The 14,328-nt window shown below is 55.4% G+C and overlaps 1 protein-coding gene across 2 annotated transcripts; it reads left to right on the forward strand.

Moving 5' to 3' along the window:
• Nucleotides 1-13: 13 nt before the first annotated feature.
• On the forward strand, nucleotides 14-8,482 carry NCDN (neurochondrin). 2 transcript variants are annotated; one of them, XM_045858463.1, is made up of 7 exons: nucleotides 14-145; nucleotides 1,332-1,472; nucleotides 2,538-3,506; nucleotides 4,239-4,480; nucleotides 5,034-5,258; nucleotides 5,648-5,790; nucleotides 6,957-8,482. In XM_045858463.1, the coding sequence occupies exons 2-7, from the start codon at nucleotides 1,350-1,352 to the stop codon at nucleotides 7,391-7,393; spliced, it is 2,139 nt and encodes a 712-aa protein (XP_045714419.1). In that variant the 5' UTR covers nucleotides 14-145; nucleotides 1,332-1,349; the 3' UTR covers nucleotides 7,394-8,482. The 2 variants fall into 2 exon arrangements, with proteins under 2 accessions (XP_045714419.1, XP_045714418.1); XM_045858462.1 differs by having other exon boundaries at nucleotides 35-479.
• Nucleotides 8,483-14,328: the final 5,846 nt, after the last annotated feature.

Here is a 14,328-nt window from a genome sequence, read left to right on the forward strand (position 1 = left end):
CAAGCATTGGTCGAGAGCTCTGCGGGGGAGGGGGTGGAGCTGAAGCTGCCGGGAGCCTGGAGTGGGCAAAGCGGCGTGAGCAGCGGCCCCAGGCTCCGGCAGCGTCGCGCTCGGAGAAGACCTCGCAGCTCGGGGCCGCAGCCTGGTGAGCTCAGCCGCCTTCAGGCCCTCCCCTACATCCCTGCCGGGGCCTCTCCGAGACGGCGCTGATCGACGCCGAAACACCCGGGGACCCTATCGTGACTCCATCGCGCCATATCGCGACATCATCGTGCCCTGTCGAGACTCCATTTTGTCACAGCTCTTCTCAACATATAGCTATATATTTTATTTGCCCTGTCATCTTTGGGGGCTGTCCCATGTCGTGATTTTGCCGTGATCTCTCCGTGACATCACCGCGCCATCGTGAAGTGTGATCTCATCGCCGCCCTGTCGTGACTTCATCAATGTCGTGTTGTGACTTGGCCGCGGCGGGACAGGTGGTGACCGCCAGGAACCCTCTTCCCCTTCTCATCTCCCCACCTCTGCAGCCCCGCTTTGATTATCCGGCTTTTGGATTCTCCGTTGTCCTGGGAGCTACCCGGGACCCTTTCTTGCTTCTCCAGCCCCTGCCGGCATCCACAAGCTGGTATCGGGGCGAGGAGAGGGAGAGCAAGGGGTTAATTCTGCTGCTCCTTCTGCTGCTGCTGCTGCTGCTGCTGCTGCAGCTTCTGCCCAAGGGAGGGAAAAGAGAGGAGGCAAGGAGCCTGCGGGGGCGACTGAGAGCCCTGGCTGGAGGGGTGGGGTCCCGAGGGGCCACCAAACCTTTCCTGGTCAGTGCCCTGCATCCTCACTTCAACCGAGGCTTGTCTCCTGCCTCTTCTGAAGAGGGGAGGGGGAAGGAAACCTAGAATGCCCTTTTCCCTCCTGTCAGCCTGAATGCGGATAATCGAACTTCACCCTGTATGTCTCCATTCCCACCTGTCTGTCCTCACCACTCCCTCCCTGTGTGCCTTAGTGGAGGAAGATAAAACCAGGCTTCTGGTGCCAGGCGGCAGCTAAACAGTGGGACCGGCCCCCTCCCAACCCCAGGAGGTTGGTGAGGAGACCTGTCCAACTGAGCAGCAGTATGCATGGTCCTTTCTCGCTTTCTAGAGGTGACCTTGGACCAGGGTCCCTTCATCCCTAAAAATTTGAAGGTGCAGCCCCTTAAAGGGAGGTCAGTCCTGAGGATCCCATCCCTCCTGCTCCACCCCTCCCTCTGTGCTAATCCCTCCTTCCATCTTCCACTCCCACCCCCCACCCCCACCCCTCCTCTGCAGAGGGATGCTCAGTCCCTCTTGTGTTCACAGTTGGGCAAGACTGGCATCATGGCCTCAGATTGTGAGCCAGCTCTGAACCAGGCAGAGAGCCGAAACCCCACCCTGGAGCGCTACCTGGGAGCCCTCCGTGAGGCCAAGAATGACAGCGAGCAGTTTGCAGCCCTGCTTCTAGTAAGGAGCTGACTGAAAATTGGGAGGTGGGAAGGGCTGGGTGGTTGGACCCCCTAGGAATGGGGTCTACAAGTCCTCATGGATATATAGGTGCTGCTGGTATCCCTGGAGTCACCAAAGTAGGCCCAAGACTACTCTGGTCTTTGAACTGAATACGGGGAGAGTGGGGGTGAATAATGCTTGTGGCCCTAGGAGCCTTGGAGGAGGCTGCCTAGGTCTGCTCTCTGGGGTGTCCCAGAGCAGATGGGAGCTGACTCATAGGGTAACAGCAGCAGGTAGTAACTAGTGCAGAGTACTTGAAGGCTGGGGGTGATTGTTCTGGGGGTGGAAAGGATAGCAGGACTGAAAGTGACTGGGAAAGGGTCCCAGGGGATGGCCAGGATGGCAGTAAGTAGGCTGGGTGTAAGGGAGCTAGTTCTGGGCTCAACCCTGTTGGAGGAACCCAAGCTGGGGACAGCAGAGCAGGAGCTGCAGTGCTGGGAAGGGGGGTTGGTGTGTGGGGGTGAAGGGAGGAGGGAGTACAGCCTGCTGCTTGTTTGCCATGGCAACAGGGAGAAGGCTCTGGAGTCAAGGGCTCACACTGCAGCAGAGGAGGTGTTTAGGTGAAATGTAAGGGGAAATGTTTTGACAGGCGGAGCGGCGAGACAGGAGCCATTTCCCCTGAGAAGGTGGCGGGAATGGATCAGAGACTCCTCTGGAGGGAGCAATTAGGAAGGGACTCTAAATCCTTGGAGGATTTTAAACTTGGAGTTCTAAGCGTTGTGGGCATCAAGATTAGTCATCAGGAAGAACTTCTCAACTGACCAGGTGAAGAAACAGTCTGTAGTTGAGGAGGCCTGGACCTCCCTTCCCTGGAGATAATCATAGATAAGGGATCCTAGAGGTCACACCCATCTTGTCTCCAGGGAGAAAGCAGGAGCTGGATGAAAAGACCTCGGGAAGGCTTTCTGACCTCAGAGTGGGTCCCATTACATAACCTAATCCTGCCAGAGTCAACACTCCAGGGTGCAATGGACAGTCTTTGCCACCTCTTTCATCCTGCTGATAGCACATACTCCCATTCAGGTGACCAAGGCAGTCAAAGCAGGTGACATCGATGCCAAAACTCGGAGGCGGATCTTTGATGCTGTGGGCTTCACCTTCCCCAATCGTCTCCTGACCACCAAGGAGGCACCGGATGGCTGCCCTGACCACGTTCTCCGAGCCCTGGGCGTGGCCCTGCTGGCCTGCTTCTGCAGTGACCCTGAACTGGCCGCCCATCCCCAGGTCCTGAACAAGATCCCCATCCTCAGCACCTTCCTTACAGCCCGGGGGGACCCTGATGATGCTGCCCGCCGTTCCATGATCGATGACACCTACCAATGCCTGACGGCTGTAGCAGGTACACCCCGTGGGCCCCGGCACCTCATTGCTGGTGGCACTGTGTCTGCCCTATGTCAGGCATACCTGGGGCATGGCTATGGCTTTGACCAGGCCCTGGCACTTCTGGTGGGGCTGCTGGCTGCAGCTGAGGCACAGTGCTGGAAGGAGGCGGAGCCTGACCTGCTGGCCGTGTTGCGGGGCCTCAGTGAAGATTTCCAGAAAGCCGAGGATGCCAGCAAGTTTGAGCTCTGCCAGCTGCTGCCTCTCTTTCTGCCCCCGACAACTGTGCCCTCTGAATGCCTCCGGGATCTGCAGGCCGGGCTGGCACGCATCCTCGGCAGCAAGCTGAGCTCCTGGCAGCGCAACCCCGCACTAAAGCTGGCAGCCCGCCTGGCACACGCCTGTGGCTCCAACTGGATCCCGGCGGGCAGCTCCGGGAGCAAGTTCCTGGCCCTGCTGGTGAATCTGGCATGTGTGGAGGTACGGCTGGCGCTGGAGGAGACGGGCACAGAGGTAAAAGAGGATGTGGTGACTGCCTGCTATGCCCTCATGGAGTTGGGGATCCAGGAATGCACCCGCTGTGAGCAGTCACTGCTTAAGGAGCCACAGAAGGTACAGCTTGTGAGCATCATGAAGGAGGCCATCGGGGCTGTCATCCACTACCTGCAGCAGGTGAGGGGCAGTGGTTCGTGGGGGATCCAGTGTTGGGGAGGCAGAAGGCAAGGAAAAAGGAGCGTTAGAACTCCCTCACCTCCGTGGAAAGGGGAGACAGCGAAGATGCCCTTACTGAGGACTGATCCTGCAGCACTCCTGGGAGTAGTGTGTGACCCAGCCCACCCCACCCTCCCTCCCTCCCTGTGCCTCCACACAAGTGCCATACCACACACCATATGTGCATTCACATCACAGTGCATACACGCACACACAACACAATAACCTCCCACTCAAACCCCCCAGTACACACACACAAAATCGAAGCCGTCTGTTCTGCTTGATCTCTAGCACTGCTTTACACACATGCGCGTGCAAACATATGTTCCTGCAGGGAAAAGGAGCAGAGCCGCCTGGGTCCTGCCCTGTGTAGAGGTTCAGCTGACTCCTCCCAGGTCAGAGCTGCTGCAGAGGGAATGTTTACTTAGCTCTGGACCTCCGAGTTTCCTTTTAGCCCTGAGATACTTCAGAGGTAGTTGGACGGGGGGAATGCTAGCTGAATCCCAGCAAGTGCAGGGGCATGACATCTGAAGTCCAGCTGGCTCAGCAGACATGCCCTGAGAACCTACCTTTGAAGGGCTCCCAGGCCAGAAGTCCCTTACAGCTGTATTATTCCAAGGCCGGCCAGCACACTGTCTAGGCTGGGGAGGGGCCCTGGTTTTGCTCCATCTCAAGGGGGTCCTGTGGCAACAGGTGGGGCCGGAGAAGCAGAAGGAGCCCTTTGTGTTTGCTTCGGTGCGGATCCTGGGTGCCTGGCTGGCTGAAGAGACCTCGTCTCTGCGCAAGGAGGTCTGCCAACTGCTGCCCTTCCTCGTTCGCTATGCCAAGACCCTCTATGAGGAGGCTGAGGAAGCCAATGACCTGTCTCAGCAGGTGGCCACCCTGGCCATCTCCCCCACTACCCCAGGGCCCACCTGGCCAGGGGACGCTCTCCGGTGAGTTTATAGTTAGAGTGTCCAGCCAGACAGTTTTAAAGGAAAGCGTTAACGCAGAGACACCTCCTCTCCCCACCACTGAGCTGTGCCAGACTTCCCGACTGGCGCGTGAGAGTGCCTTGAGGACTTTTGCTGTTTGGGAGGGCTTGTCCCCACAGGACTCCTGGGCTGCCAAGTCTCCCTAGCCATCCTCAGATTTCTCTATAAGGAGAAAACTCATGCTTATTGAATGTCATGCCAGGCATTTTTCTATACCCTTTACCAAAGTGATCTCATTAGGTCCACACAGCAAGTCTGTCGTGTAAGTCTCATGCACATCTTCAGGATGAGAAAAATGAGGCTCAGGGAGGTAAAATCACTTGCCCATGCTCCCACCATGTGGCAGAGCCCAAGACTGAGCCTAGGCCTGTACCAATCCAAAGCTTGTACTTTTTCTGTGGTGCCTACGAGGATGTGCCCTCCTTCTCTCCGACTTCCAATTCTCTTAGGTGGTGTGCCCCCAAAAAGGGAATCTCTCCCCCACCCCTCACACATCTGTCCCTTCCATACCCAGGCTCCTTCTGCCCGGCTGGTGCCACCTGACGGTCGAAGATGGGCCCCGGGAGATCCTGATCAAGGAGGGGGCCCCCTCACTTCTGTGCAAGTATTTTCTGCAGCAGTGGGAACTCACATCCCCTGGCCATGACACCTCCGTGCTGCCTGACAGCGTGGAGATCGGCCTGCAGACCTGCTGCCACATCTTCCTCAACCTGGTGGTCACTGCACCTGGGCTGATCAAGTGAGGCTGGGGAGGAGGCTGGGGGAAGTGGGGGGCGGGGTGCTGCTGCAAGTTGCCCCAAATACCCATCTCCTACTTTGTTTCCCTGTGCGCACGGGGTCCTGTTAGTGTTAGTGTTAGTATTAGAAGGAAGGGGTTGCAGGACAGACAGAACCACCCCCATCTTTGCAGCCTCTCTGGGCACGTGTTCCAGTTCCAGTCAAGCCAGTCTCTGATCCCCAGATGCCGTGAGAGGGGCCCAGAATGAACTCTCCGCCCTGCTGCCTAATTTGCCAAATCCTGGCCTGGGGAAGCTGGGAACCCAGACTTTTAGGTTGGCCCACGGCTTGGTCTGGCTCTGTCAACCCACACCCCTGCCTTCTCCCTTGTTTACCTTCCTTTCTCCCCAGGCGAGATGCGTGCTTCACATCTCTCATGAACACCCTGATGACGTCGCTGCCCTCGCTAGTGCAGCAGCAGGGGAGGCTGCTTCTAGCTGCCAATGTGGCTACCCTGGGCCTCCTCATGGCCCGGCTCCTTAGCACCTCTCCAGGTAAGCCCTGGGGACTTGGTCTTAATGGATGGGGGCAGATGGCCTGGGTGACCTACTGGCCACTGGGGATGTCACCATTTGCAAAAAAAAGTTTTATAGAATGTTCCAGTCCAGAGGAACTCTCTGAAGTATGTCTCCATTCCCCCACCCCACCCTTCCCAAAATGATATCACTCTCTTCCTTCTGAGGACTTCTAAGGCAAGGTCTGGTGGGTGTAAGTGCAGGCCTACTCAGAAGCACAGGCACAGGCACCTGGAAGCCCAGCAGCCCAAGGAATCTGAATCTAGTGTTTTCAAGGTGGGGCCACCCCCAGCCTTGAATCAGAAACCTTGCTTCGCTCCATTGAGGTTTTTCCTCTGCTCAGCACCTCACCTCCCTTGTGGCAGGCTTCAGTACTTGGTGCCCCTCTGCGCATACCCTCTCCCTAGCTCTGCTTTACTCTGTGTGCAGGGGCAGGGGCATCCCCTCCAACCCCTGCCAGCCCTTTGTGTCTTCCGCTTTGGTCATGGTGTCTGCTTGGGTCCCTCTGTCCCCGCCTGTTCCCTCCGCCCCATCTGTCAGGTTGGAGTTGCTGAGCAGGTGCCTGGGAACAGGAGTACCCAGCAGTAGGAAGAGGAGCCCCCCTGCTCCTTAGCCCCTGAACTTCCTCAGTCCCAAGCAATATCACCACAGGTCCTGAGTAGAACCCCAGTGCTGGTTCACCCACAAATGCCACCAGGTTAGATTAACAACCTCCAGGAGAATCTGCAGTGCAGGGGTGACCCCTACGCCAGCTCTGGGTCCCCTCTAGCGCCCTCTTCTGGCCCAAGAATCAAAGTGGTGATTCTTGGCAGTTGAGGAGCCCTAGGCCCAGCAGGGGCTCCCGTCACTACTCAGACTGTACAGGAAGGTCTAACCATGAAGCTGAGTGTACCAAGATTATTACATTTATTTCTTATAGCAGATTTCTAAGATGATAGCACTGTTATAGGTCCTGTTTCGTAAGTGAAGAAATGAGACACGGACCCAAGGTGATGCAGTGAAATCAAAGACAGGGTTTGAACCCAGGAAGGCTAATTCCAGGCTATGCTTCAGCCCCCTAGGGCCCACACAGGAAGGGAAAGTAAGGGCCTGGCAAAGCAGCTGATGCATCTGGTTCATGCCCCCACTGCCTTCTTGCCTTCCAGCTCTTCAGGGAACACCAGCATCCAGAGGTTTCTTCGCAGCCGCCATCCTCTTCCTGTCGCAATCCCATGTGGCACGGGCCACACCTGGCTCAGACCAGGCAGTGCTGGCCCTGTCCCCTGACTACGAGGGCATCTGGGCTGATCTTCAGGAGCTCTGGTTCCTGGGCATGCAGGCCTTCACAGGCTGCGTGCCGCTGCTTCCCTGGCTGGCCCCCGCTGCCCTGCGTTCCCGCTGGCCGCAGGAGCTGCTCCAGCTGCTCGGCAGCGTCAGCCCCAACTCCGTCAAGCCGGAGATGGTAGCCGCCTATCAGGGTGTCCTGGTGGAGTTGGCACGGGCCAACCGGCTGTGCCGGGAGGCCATGAGGCTGCAGGCAGGTGAGGAGACGGCCAGCCACTACCGCATGGCTGCCCTGGAGCAATGCCTGTCGGAGCCCTGAGGGGGTGTCCACTGGGGACAGACCCGGGGGTGGGCAGTGAGGGAATGAGGGAGGAGGCATCTTCCCTGAAGCCCCCAAACTGGATCCCCCTCCCCAACTCCCCCCCAAACACCCCAGCTTTCTGGCTTTTTCAAGAGCAAGGGCATGGTGCCCACCCTTCAAATGTAAGGAACTGCGTCCTGCCCCCTGAGGCTGCTCACGGGCAGGGATTGTCTTGGAAATCAGTGAGGCTGTCCCCGCCAGGTCGGGGAAGGTTGGAGTAGCCCCCAGGGAGGGGGGCTTTTAAGTGTCATTGTGGCCAGTGTCTGGCTCCCCGAAGGAGGGAGTCCCCAGGGTGGGACAGGGCTGGCAGGAGCTGGCTGCTTCAGCCCATTTGCCCTGCCGGCCAGGGTGTGGGCTCCTTTGGCTGTGGTGCCCCTCTGGCCTTCCAGGTCCACGTCCTTTAAATTGGCCATTCAATTCTTGTCTTTGGCCCTCTTGGTCAGAGAGCGGGCTCAGGCCATTGACATCACAGTTCTTCCTATCAACTTCAGTGACCCAGGGTCTGAAATGCTCCATCCATCCAGGGAAACCTGGGACAGACCGTGCTGGTGTGGTGGGGGGAACCTTCCGCCTGAGCTTCCTTGAAGGGACCCAAAAGTCCTGCGGCCCCGTGGTCTCTAAGCTTTTGTGTCGTGTTACAGCAGAGTGATGATGAGGGTTGGGGGGGGATTTATTTTGCCAGTCCTTACCCCTGCTTGGACACCTGAGCATCTAATTTCTGTCCTCCTGGTGCCATCTGGCCTGGCTGGAGCCAGGAACAGGAGGGACACTTTCCCAGAAACCGCATGTTTCCCTAGTGATTGCACCCCATCGCATCGTGGTGCCTGGCTTTAAATCCCACCCTGCTTATGACTCCTCTCTGCAGAGAGACGCGACTGGCGGCTCCAGCAGGGACTACCATTCTTATGAACCCAGGGGGACCCCCACATACCTGATTCCTTGCTTCCTTTCCCCTTTCTTTCTTCCTCCCCTCCCCCAGTATGTTCTGTGATCGCCAAGTTCAAAGCTGTGCACATGTGGACACTCAATAAATGTTCATTGGTGAAGGTGGCTCCTGTGTGGTCTGTCCGGCACCTTCTCTCTCCCAGGCCCAAGCAGCTCACAGCTGCTATTTGCTGGACACAAGCCTTGCCGAGCACTCTGCACAAGTGTTATCCAGCCCACCCCAGAATCCTAGGAAGCAAGCATTATCCTGATTTTACAGAGAAGCAACTTAGCCATGGGTAGGCGATTTGCTCAAGGTGCTAACAGCTAAGGGCCAGAGCCAAGACTCGCAGACCCTCCGACTTCAGGCTGCATGCACTCTTCATTGCTAGGGCAGGGCTGCAAACTCACACTGATGTGACCAGGCCTAGTGGGGGCCCTGGTGCTCTTCTATACAAATGAGGTGCTGCCCCACCCCCCATGCCAGCAGGTTGTTGCCAAGTGGCACTGCCACATCCTCCAAATTTTAAAGAATTCAGAAATCCTAATTTTCATGTGAAACCTGATTTTCAAGTGATAATTTTTTTTAATGCAATCACTACTGCCCCAGCAGAACATCTGTGCCAAAGGGGAAGGGGAAGGGCCTGAGGCTTCAGCAGGAGATGAGCAGAACGCCCACTGCCGCACCAGACCTGAAGGGTGGCTGTCAGACTGGGGCCAGACCAGCCCAGGGCCCACACTCTGCAGATTCTTCTCCGCCTAGGCCCTCGAACCTACAAGCATTCACTCGGCATGTCCTGTGCACCTACTTAGGGTTGTCTGTGCCCAGGCAGAGAGGAACACTAATTATTTATTTATTGGATGTACCGAAAGTCAAGTTCTTAGCATGGATTCCCTGAAATCCCTGAAAAATACGAAAAGATATACCCCGCCCTCAAGCAGCTTAAAATCTAGAGAAAACAAAGCAACAAGGTTAACAACAACAAAGGAATAAACGGCTGCTCCTATGGAGGTCTGAACAAAGTATGGCTGGAGCCTGAGCCCCTTCGCCTGGCTGAATAAGTCCAGGAAAAGCTTTTGCTCAGAGGCCTGAGAGTGAAGACAGCTTGCCAGGTAGACAAGCAGAGGAAGAGCAGGTACAAAGGCATGTAAGCTTGGGAACAGCAAGTAGGTCATTAATGCTACAGTGGAAAATGTGCGTGGGAAGTGTGGAAGGTGAGATTGGACCAGTGGACGTGGGCCAGCTCTTCCAAGCCCTGGGGTGCTGTGCTAAGAAGCTTAGATGTAGGATCATGCAAGACCACAGACTTTTGAGCAGATTGAATGTGACCCAGCTGCATTTAAGCAAGATGATTTTGTCTGCAAGAGGGATGACTGAGGCAGAGCTCCAAGAGGAGGCAGTAAGTCTGAACTAAGTGGCGGTGAGGATGCAGAAAACACAGGTGGGAATTATGTAATAGGGCTTGGTGATTAACTGGAAGTGAAGAGGGGTGGAGAGCCAAGGATGACTTCCAGATTCCTGCTCTGGGCCACTGAGTGGATAAGGCCGTTCACAGTCACAGGGAACACTGCGAAACAGGTTTGTGCACAATAGAAGCTCTGAGTGTAAGGGGTGTATTTGTGCTACTTGTGGTACATCCGGAGCAGTTTCCTGCACTCTGGAATTGAGACAGGTCCGGGTGAGCAAGATATGTAAATTGTCTGTATAGAGGGTCCTTAAAGTTCTGGGAGTGCTTGAGGTCATCTGGGGAGGTGCAAAGAGCAGAGAAGGGACCCAAAGCAAGTGGCAACCAACCACTCACGGTCCCTGCACTCATGCAGTGGGGGAGCCAAACATTGAAGACAGCCTCCTAATACAAAGCAGACTGTGCCCTGTCTGTCCTTTAGTGAGGAACGGTCAGAGAATTCTGGGCTGCGGACTCCGGAGAGGGAGGGTTAGGCGAAGTTGGAGAGGCCAAACTTGCTCCTGGTAATTCAGCTTCCAAGGAGACTGGAGCTGCAGTTGTAATATTTTACCACAAGGTGGAGCCTAAGCATCTCTGTGCCAGATTGCACACCACCCACCACCCCCTTCCCCTCAGCCAAGCCCAGAGCAGAACATTATGAAAGGCTGGGAGGAGGGTGGCTGTGTCAACAATGAAGGAGACAGGCCACAGTTTTTCCCTTACATAAATGTCCAAATGCAAGCTCACTTTTTTAAAAGAGAGGAAAAATTCTGAGCCTGGGGGAAGAGCAATATGTTAAACATGCAAAATGGGAGTCTGTATGTTTGGACGTGTGTAGCTATATGTCATTATATGTGTATGTCCTGTGTTCCAGTATTATGTGTTTCCCATGAGTGTCTCTGTGCTTGTTGTGTGTCTCGTCTGCCTAGGGGTGTCTATGTGTGTGCCCAACACATATCCCAGGCCTCCGCACTTGTGCATGTGTCTCAGAGAGTGAGCAGTCCCTTGGCTTGAAAGAGTCTGCAGCCGTAGAACCCCCCCTTAAGTTTTTAGGAGCCCCCCAAATTAGCAGCAGACAATGGAGAACATTCCTCTCCCCAGTAGCCATAAGCAAAATCATTTATCAGATGACTTCCTAAGATTATACCTGGGTTCTCTGTCTAGCTATCCAGGGTCATGCTCGCATGGAAGCTTCCTACATGAACACTCAATAGACTGAGAGATTCACACACTCACCATTCATTCCTTCATCATTCCTCAAGTAAACATTCACTGAGCCCCTGCCATGCACCAAACCCAGTGCAGGACACATTTTCTGTTTCTCCTTTCGCCTTGTGAAATAGTTCATGAGGCAGGAAAGGAAAATTAGTTGCAGCCGCCTGGTGTGCTACTTAGAGTGTTTAAATGTTTTTTTCCCTAACGATGGACCGTGGGAAGCCCCAGCAGAGTTTTCAGTATGGAGGTTACATGGTCTAGTCACTCCTGTTGCTAAATGAAATTGGAATGGGATCAGAAGAGATATGGATGAAGGCAGGAGACCAGTTATTGGGTCTGTAGTGGTCTGGACAGAGGTTCCCAGCCTTACTGTGCTTCTGAGTCACCTTACAGGCTATTGAAATACAGATCGCCAGGCCCCACCCCCAGGGTTATGTTTGGGCTGGGATCCAAGAACTGACACTTCTTTTTTAATTAATTAATTAGTTAGTTAATTAATTAACTTTAAAGAGGGAGAGAAACATCAATGTGTGGTTGCCTCTTGTGCACATCCCCCAATGGGGACGTGGCCCACAACCCAGGCATGTGCCCTGACTGGGAATCGAACCAGCAACACCTTGCTTCACAGGCTGGAACTCAGTCCACTGAGCCACACCAGCCAGGGCTCAACTGGCACTTCTAACACATTCCCAGGTGATGTAGGTGATGCTGGTCCAGGGAGCACACTCTGAGAACTACCAGTCTATGAGAACGAGTCTGGTAGCTTAAGGTGCTAACAGAGGGAGAGAGAGATTTCTTTAAGGGTGAGAAATGACAACATACCATGAAGAGTAGCTTAGGTGGCAGGGAAGAGGTCAGAGTCTGGGATGATTCTATTTTTAATTGAAAGGATGGTGGTGGCCTTTATGGAACCACAGAACTCAGGAGGATAAGCACGTACGGGTTGCTGGGTGGGGGGAGGAGGTGCTGAGCTCAGTTCTGGACTTGGCGAGTTTCAGACGGCAGCAGCACGACGTCTGGAGGAAATGCCCTACTGACAACTGCATCTGTGCGCCTGGGTTTCTGGTGAGAGATACAGACTGGAGATAACATGGCTGGGAGACGACGGCAGACAGGTAGTCATTAAAGTTTTGAGAGGGGATGAACTCACCCATGAAGATGGTAGATAGAAAGAAAAGGCAGAAACTTCAATTCTGAGGATAGATTACTGACATTAAAGATGTGGCTGAAAAGAGATGAATTAGAAAAGAAGACTGAGAAATGGCCAGAGAAGAAAGGAGAATAAAGCGAAAAGGGGGTATCTTCGGCTGTAGGGAAGTTGGGTGAGGAAACCCAAGGAAGCCACTGGGCAGGCAGCCAGCCCAGCCAGTCACTTTGGCCTTCCCAAGACTCCTGGGGAGCGCAGCGGGTCCCCACAGCTGGGCAGGGGCATTATCAGCCTTGCTGCACTGGAATTGTCCCAAAGGGGTCCACCTACCTGCATGCCATGCACTACACATACACACCTGTCCTGGCGCCTGACTTCTAGCGTCCTGTGTTGAAGTTGAGGATGGGGGTGAAAGCGGTCTCACCAAAGACCACACCCACAAATACACACACACACACACACACACACACACACACTCCTAACCTCTGATCTGTCCTAGGCACGAGGTCACAGAATGCCCAGTTCTACTCCGTCCACTGCTCTAGCTGGTGCTTCCAACCTCTGGAGAGTTCTCAGTGATGGATCTGGGGCTGCTATTAGTCTCCTCCTCCCCCGCAGCACCCCCAGGCTGAGGTGACCCAGACCTGACCACCCAGACCACGTACATCTCATGGTTCGTGGTGTCTCCTCTACCTCCCCTCTCCTCTAGTCTACCTCAATAATTTCACCTTTACATTCTCATCTTGCACTTCACAGAAAGGGGCCTAAGAAAACGTCTAGCCCTCTCTGCCCTCCCCTACTTTGTTGTTGTTGTCAAAGCTGCAGAAACTGAGGTCAGAGAGGCAAAGGGATCTGCCCAGCATCACAGGCCAGTCGAAGTCAGGACGAAATTCTAGGCACCTGAGTCTCACCCAACACGGAATAGGAGCTCCGAGCACAGAGAGGGGCTAGGGACGGGCTACCCTGGCTCTGCCACTTAACTAGCTGCTTGGCCTTGACCAAGTCAGTTCACCCTCCTGTGCCTCATTTTCTTCACGCGAGAATGAGGACGATAAGGCTAGCTATCTCACAGGGCTTTGTGAGGATTAAATGGCTCCATACGCATCAAGTACTTCCTACGGAGTCTGGCACATCTGTAATAAGTGTTTGCTGTGATTCTTTCTACTACAAAACACCTTCCTTCTGCTTTCTTCATTCTCATTCCCCTTAGCATTCCTCCCTTAATCCCTGTCCTTGTTTCTCTCAGGGGGGCAGGATTGGGGTTTGGAAATAAGAAAGATGGAGTCACTACAGAGACCGGAACGGCTAGAGAGCCGGTTAGGCCCGCCACGGTAACACACAGCCTGCCCGGAGCCCACACGGCGTCGATGACACACAGATCACTAACAGGCCCACGTCCCGGCAGCCGAGGCCCTCCCGGCTTGAGAAACACCTCGAGCCCTTCTCAGGCGGAGCTCACGCCCAGCCCCCCTCCCAGGCTACTCTCTCAGTCTGGTGAGATTGTGTCTCCCCAGACCCTGGCTTGGCCCTGGGAGTTACCGACTCCAGGGAGGCGGGAGGGACCTGGGCGCCCTCAGAGGTGCTTTGATCTTGTGTAGATCGAGAGACTGCGATGGGCCCCTACACACGTCTCTGCACGCGAGCCGGTGGGCTTGAGTCTCACAAACTTCTCCCACGTTCACAATCGCCCACTTCATCCACAGTCCGGCGAGGTGGTTAGAGGAAAGACTGACACCCCTGCTGCAGACAAGGAAGCTGAGGTCGAGGAAGAGCGGTGCTTTGCTCCAAGTCAAAACAGCAGTAAAGCCGAGATGCAAACCGAGGGCCCCTACGTCCCAGCCTTGAAACCTTCTCTGCTTCACAGCAGCTCAGCTGGGAGACCCGCGGGGGCTGAATTCACGCCCCGTTACCCACCACGGAGGGTCGCGCCGAAGCCGCGCCTCCGCTGGAGCAGTCCCGGGTGAGACGGAGAGAGCGGCCACCGCGTGTCTCTTTAACGCGCGCCCCCGGAGGCCCGGCGCGCCCCCGCCACTATAACTGGAGTGCATGGAGCAGGCAGCGCTCAGAGGAAGCAGGGCGGGTGCTGGGCACCCGCTGACCGACTTTTCCAAGTGCGATCAGAGCCCGTCCGGCCCACGTCCCGCCCCCATGGACTCTCCCGG

This window comes from Phyllostomus hastatus, unplaced genomic scaffold (assembly GCF_019186645.2).
Source record: "Phyllostomus hastatus isolate PE091 unplaced genomic scaffold, TTU_PhHast_1.1 phas_scaffold_182, whole genome shotgun sequence".
Taxonomy (NCBI): domain Eukaryota; kingdom Metazoa; phylum Chordata; class Mammalia; order Chiroptera; family Phyllostomidae; genus Phyllostomus; species Phyllostomus hastatus.